Here is a 5,975-nt window from a genome sequence, read left to right as displayed (position 1 = left end):
CGTGGTTTAGCTCGAACTTCGTTCCAGTCTGGCCTTGTACCATTCTCAATACTCACCGTACCGTATTTTTCTGCTCGTTTTCTTTCTTGATTAACCCACATGACAAATCCAGCCTTCTTGTCAGCAATGTTTGTTTTCCAGAGACACGGCTTAACGGTTTGTTGTCCATTTATCACAGAGCCCGGGCTCAAAAATTGAAGCTACCTCTGCATAAAAGCTACTGAACACGCACAGACAATGTTGATTTTATGCGGCTTTGGGGGACAGTCACCGAAGTTCAAACTGACGTCTTTGCTTGTTGACTGTCTTTCGTTCATATGAACAGTAGTCATGTCTTGGTTAAAGGGTTGTTTGTTTAGGAGCCGCAAAAATACCTCATTTATCGAATTGTACATAAAACAATTAACTTCTGTACACAAAGAATAAAGCTTTTACATTTAATGTACTTAACTTTCTCGTTGATTAACATGTTTTCTGCTTGCACAAATAATTCGATTTGCCAAAATAATCAGGATTTGCAGATGAATTCACACCGTGACTTATAAAGAACATGTTTTCCCTTCGTCATGTTTTTAGTTCTTTAAAGATAATTTTGCCCTGCTTGTTATTGTGTTCCATAAAGGTTTTATGCCAGTTGGACAAAAATAGACACCAACGTTCATTTACTGAACAATTCTGTCTAGAAGAATTGATTTCTCTTGGCTAGACAGTGTTTAAACTTGGATTTTACGTCATTGGAGTAAACAAACATGTGATAATCAATGGATGCCAGTTTGTGACAACAAATAGTTCGACAAGTGGATGCTTTTATTCGTATGCAAATAATAGACCCTCCGGGAAGTAAACAAACATGCAAATTGCAAAACGTGTCGAAAACACACTTAAACATCATATTAAAACTAGTGTGAATGATACCTGAATGTTCCCTATTTTTATTGTGGCTCATGTAAGCTTTTATCTCGAAAGGAGCCAGTAGAAAACGAAACAAGTGTATTACCTTGTATTGGGGCTTTCTGAGCCTTTTCTTGGTCAACAATTAAATCTGATTGTTTTGGAGGTCTGTTAAAGCTTGTAGACGTATATTAGTTCGTTAAACAATAAAAAAATATATTACGTAACGCGTTTACATAATTGCCAATACAAGAACTAACAGGATTTGACAACACAGTACTATTCGTCTAAGCTCTCTATGAAGCGCGCGCCACCCTGATTAGAAAGCAAAGATCACTGTCTAAGATTAAGGCTTATATAAAATTTTCGATCGGCGAGGTTTTCGATCTAAAGCTCAATAAACTTTGTTCCACAGATAATGTAAACCTGCAGCCGAAGAGCTCATCGCCATTGCCGACTTTTTTTCGATTGTAATGTTAAACCAGAGCTCTGATAACACAAACTGCTAATTATTTTGTTATTCTGGTAAAGTTAATCCCCTGGATATAAACATATTCCGGAGGGAAAAGAAACTAAAACTTTCGAAACAATTATATAATTAGAAGCTAGTTTAACTGATTTTTCTGACGACAGAGAAAAAAAGCTGATAACTCTCAGAAGATATTTCACAGGATAGCAGTGCGTCTAGTAAAATATATGACATTTTTGCGTTGTCATCAAACTAATAGGAAAAAGGAAGTTAGTTCTAATCGTTTTTCATCTTCTTCTTCCCATGAAAGTGTCGCATGTAAACAAAAAATAATAAAGTGGCGAATCCCATTCCAGTACAAGCCCGCACCACATCATTAACTGGAAAAGGTAAAGGAGTATCAACCACAAACACCATGAAGTCGTCGGTCAGGGCACAGAATGTGTAGTTTTCTTGTACAACGCGGGCGCGAAAGTGGTACAGTCCCGATCCTTCAAACTGTATAGAGCTGTTAAGTTCCTGTTTTAGCACTGGTGACGATAGACCCGAGAAAGTCAAGTCACTAGGTGAAAGTATCGTGAAATCCCTCCTTTGATTTAGTTCTTCAAGATAAAACGGAAAGCGCAACGGTTTTTCTACCCTGTCCTCTTGTAACACAACAAAGCGCGGAGTGAGAGTTTCACTAAACATCATGCGGTAAACAGTATCGATGCAGTCGGAATGCCTAACAAGAGATGATCCTCTCATTTGATTAGTACACCCACAATCAGAGCGACGATCTTTCCCTTGACATTGTTTGTATCTCAGTGTACTTCGTGTTATGGCGTACGTGGTCTTGTAAAGAGGTTTCTGTGGGTCGACATTATAAGCATTTTTCGACATTGGTATTGCTTTACCCCTCGGGGAGGGAGCTCTGTAGTTGAAAGGTAGCTTCAAGTTCCTTACAATACCTTTAGAGTCAGCGATTTCTGCATTTAAAAAGTCATCCAGAGAAAATGATAAAGGGTATAAGAAACGCAGCATTTTAGTCGGTGGACAGTCACCGTGCACAGTATAGGAAGCTTTCTTGCATAACAGAGAGGCAGTTTGATGTAGCCTCCCGCTGATCGAAGATATTCCACTTATAAAGGGTCGTTTGGTTAGAGTGACTTCCAGGGTGTGGTTCATGCTGGAGTACTGGTACGATGACTCGACATAAAACAACAGGTTGTTTCCAATATAAACCCTTAGCAAAGGTTTTGAAGGGTTCTCATCGGTAATTCCTTTACTTGTGGCGCGGAATGTGAAGGAAAGGCTCTCGCCGGAATCCATATGGTAGAGCTTAAGTCTACTGGGTGGGTCTTCAACAAGGAAATGCCGGCACTCGTCTTCTGCCAGCCACCAGCCTTGAAACAGAGGGTTTGGAATGTAAGGGATGTACGATTCCCTGCTCACTGTAGCGTCTGCCTTGTAAATACCCCAGTTGTTCGTAAAGTTCCCGGGTAACAGTATCCCAGCCTTTAGGATACTGACTGAGGCATTGACAACAGATGTGATCACACCCCATCCGCGCTCATATTTCAGAACATCCCCAACGTTTTCGTTTGAAAATAAGAACTGGTCGTCATTTACTATATCAGCTTGAGCTCTACCATTATCCGTTTGGTATACACGAAGTATTGGAGAGCTAACTGGACGAAACGCATGAAAAGGCCGTAAATCTATGAGGAACCAAGTTCCTTCTTCATAAACACCGATGTAAGTTTCTGTGTCGTTCCATGATGCTGGCAGCCTACCAGTAGCAGACGTGAGACTTTTACAAGCTGTTACAATAAGGCTTATTCCACCGGAAAGCCGAAGTGTCTTACCAATGTCTTCACCTCGCCAACCTGAATCGTTCACCGAGTTTTGCAGCTGTAAATAAGCATACACACCACTGATGTTTACTTGAAGGGTGCAATGAAGAGCAGGGGAGTCTGATTTGTCTACAGTAGCAATTGGCTTAATGACGAGACCTGTGACACGTGCACTGAAGTCATTTGTAACGGTAGTGTGCTGCACTCCAGTGATTAGAGCCGAACCACCGTTTCTTGTTCTTAGGACGCGTCCAACGTCAGACTGCTGAAATGAGTCAACACATCCAATATGATCTGTGAAAAAGGCGTCACCGCAAAAAGCCAAAAATTCTACTTCTCTTTCAGAAAAAAAATTAACGAGAAGTGGTCTGAAAATTACAATCCTGTCCGCTTTGATCTGTGAAGCTAAATCAACGCAATAAGTTTTAAGGGTAAGCACATTAGAGGTGTTTTGGATACAAGCTATGTCGACGGACTTTCGATGCTGGAAGCTAGCAATCTTGAAAGAGCAGTTAGAAGACGTAGTTGCTTTTTCAATCTGGCCGACTCGTGGAAAGCCCGACCAGCCACTGGACAAAGCGCCGAGACTTGTAACCAAAACAAAAGCGTCCCCAAGGCTGTTAGCAAACAATGATGACACTGAATCACCTCGCAGGTGTGTATCCAGCAAAGTCTCAAACGAGTTCCCTCCGTCAAGTGATAGCCACACCTGTATACCCCAAAATAGTTCTTTGTAATCTTTTATTTAGAATGTGATTTTGTAAAGTCCACGATACAATCCGGTTTCTTTTTCTCAAACGAAAGGCCGGTAGCGACCAAAACAGCTACCATACCCAAAAGCTGGAATTGAGGAAACTTATCTTACCAGACTCATCGTAGTGGGAAAAAGTTATCTGAACTATGATCGACTAAGGAGGGCACAGACGCTCACAAGGTCAGCTTCTTGAGCTTAACTACGATGGCTTACTGGAGTTAAGAGTGTAAACTGACTAAACAACAAAACCCTGGAGACTCGAAAAACCATTATTGCAGACTCTCCACGCATGGCGGCTGCTTGCTGTTTATTCCAGCTTTCCCGACGGTTTTACCTAGTTTATCTAACTGGTTAAACGATATCAGCCTACCTGGGATCCGTAGACATATATGACATGAGTGTGAGCGTGGAAAGTGATCTTTGTTAAGGTTGCATTCTCTGGGAATTGGAAAACGGGTTGCAAGAGTTGGGAAGTCACTGGATCAAGGACTGCGACCAAGGAACGGACCTGGAACCACAGACAAAAAGAATGTACAACACATGAAAAGTCCTGAAAAAAGACGGTTATGATTAATTGATAACGTCGTCATTCCCTCTTTCTGTCTTCTGCTGTTGAGTATCACTTCAAAGCCGAAATAAAGCCCCTCTCATTGTTGGTGAAGTGTCAATCAATTAAATATAAAAATACAAAATGAATGAAAACTACTTCCATCTTTACTCCCGTGATTTTATAACAAAGCTTACCTATTTTCGGCAAGAAATGAGGTGTTGATATGAGAACTGAGCCTAATAACTTCTGTACAAGGTCAAATAATTGTTCGTAATAATAAATCATTTATAATTTCCGTGAAAATTACGTTAATCTCTGAAGCATTCTCAGCCTCATCGTCATTGCAACAGTCCTGGGAATCAAACACTCGAGATTTTAGTTTTAAACAACGTTGCCATACAGCCTTTGATCAGCATAATTTAGTTTTGTGTAGATCAAAGTTTACCTTTAACTCTTACACATATACAAAACTTACAACGGCCTTGCAGCCATCGTCAAACAAAATAGAAAGTTAATTGATAGGCTTTACCTTGTTAGGCTCCTTCATAAGCAGGACCATTGTATTTCTTGGAATGTCTAATGCCACCCCAAGCACTGGAAACTCCTTCAGTGGATTGACCAGTTCAAAAGGCGACCAGTTATCAAATGGAGGTTCACTTGCAAGAAGTATGGAAGGTTCGTCATGAGTCGGTGTATAAATCAAATTCGTTAAGTGGTCTCTGATTGAAATATCGTGTCCGTCGCATTGAGCTGAATGGTATAGTTTGATCCTGCCATGCTCTACGGTCCCGTCTTTGAACGCTTGATCAATTATCGAGTGAATATTAGTCACCTGGTATAACTTGAGCTTAGGGAAAGGAAAAACGAAAAAAAAGAAAAGATTGGTCTAAAGCACCATTGACATAGAGTAAGGTGAATTTTAGGTAAATTCATATTATGGGAGACTCGATGGCTTAATGACTACTCCGGGCTCGGTCTGTCGTCAGAGTAAATTTCCGGCAGTTATGTTGCAGGAGTTTGATAAAAGTGTTCGGGAAAACCTTAGGGTGACCTGCAATGTACCAGCATCTTGTATGTATCTCATCTAGGGTGTGTGTGTGCGCGATTGGGGATGGGGAGCATTCTTTTACCCACTTCATCATACAGAAACCGAGTTCTCGAGGCAGTTGTCGCTCCAACTAAAACTGCACTTTATGTCACTCTACTATAAAGAGTGTACCTTAGTCTTGTTTAAGCCTTTGGCAACGTCATCCATTGACTCCGACCTAATCAGGCCTTTTGTGGTTACGAGTAAAATGTAATTGTCAACCACGGTGAAGTCCAAAATTGATAGCTTCTCACAAGCGGTAAATGAAACTTCCTTGCAAATAGAATAGTTGTCTGGGTGACCAGACGAACGGTGGAGAAGATCATACCAGTGAGTTGTATTTGGCTTGAAAATTCCATGAGTAACTGCCAGGTAACCTCCTGAAGAAA

General features: G+C 40.9%; 1 protein-coding gene across 1 annotated transcript in view; it reads right to left on the bottom strand.

The window, feature by feature from the left end:
- Positions 1–1,456: 1,456 nt before the first annotated feature.
- The window catches only part of LOC145477939 (cation channel sperm-associated auxiliary subunit beta-like), a 6,361-nt gene continuing 1,842 nt past the window's right edge, over positions 1,457–5,975 (bottom strand). Inside the window, exons 2-5 of the mRNA XM_081455813.1 lie at positions 5,719–5,966; positions 5,029–5,346; positions 4,320–4,457; positions 1,457–3,904 (exon numbers count right to left, since the gene is read on the bottom strand). Of these exons, the coding sequence (XP_081311939.1) occupies positions 1,637–3,904; positions 4,320–4,457; positions 5,029–5,346; positions 5,719–5,966 (2,972 nt within the window). The 3' untranslated portion in view covers positions 1,457–1,636. The remainder of the gene's footprint in view (positions 3,905–4,319; positions 4,458–5,028; positions 5,347–5,718; positions 5,967–5,975) is intronic.

Source organism: Orbicella franksi, chromosome 2, assembly GCF_964199315.1.
Source record: "Orbicella franksi chromosome 2, jaOrbFran1.1, whole genome shotgun sequence".
Taxonomy (NCBI): domain Eukaryota; kingdom Metazoa; phylum Cnidaria; class Anthozoa; order Scleractinia; family Merulinidae; genus Orbicella; species Orbicella franksi.
Note: the sequence above shows the minus strand (reverse complement) of the source record. Positions and strands in the feature narration are given on the sequence as shown.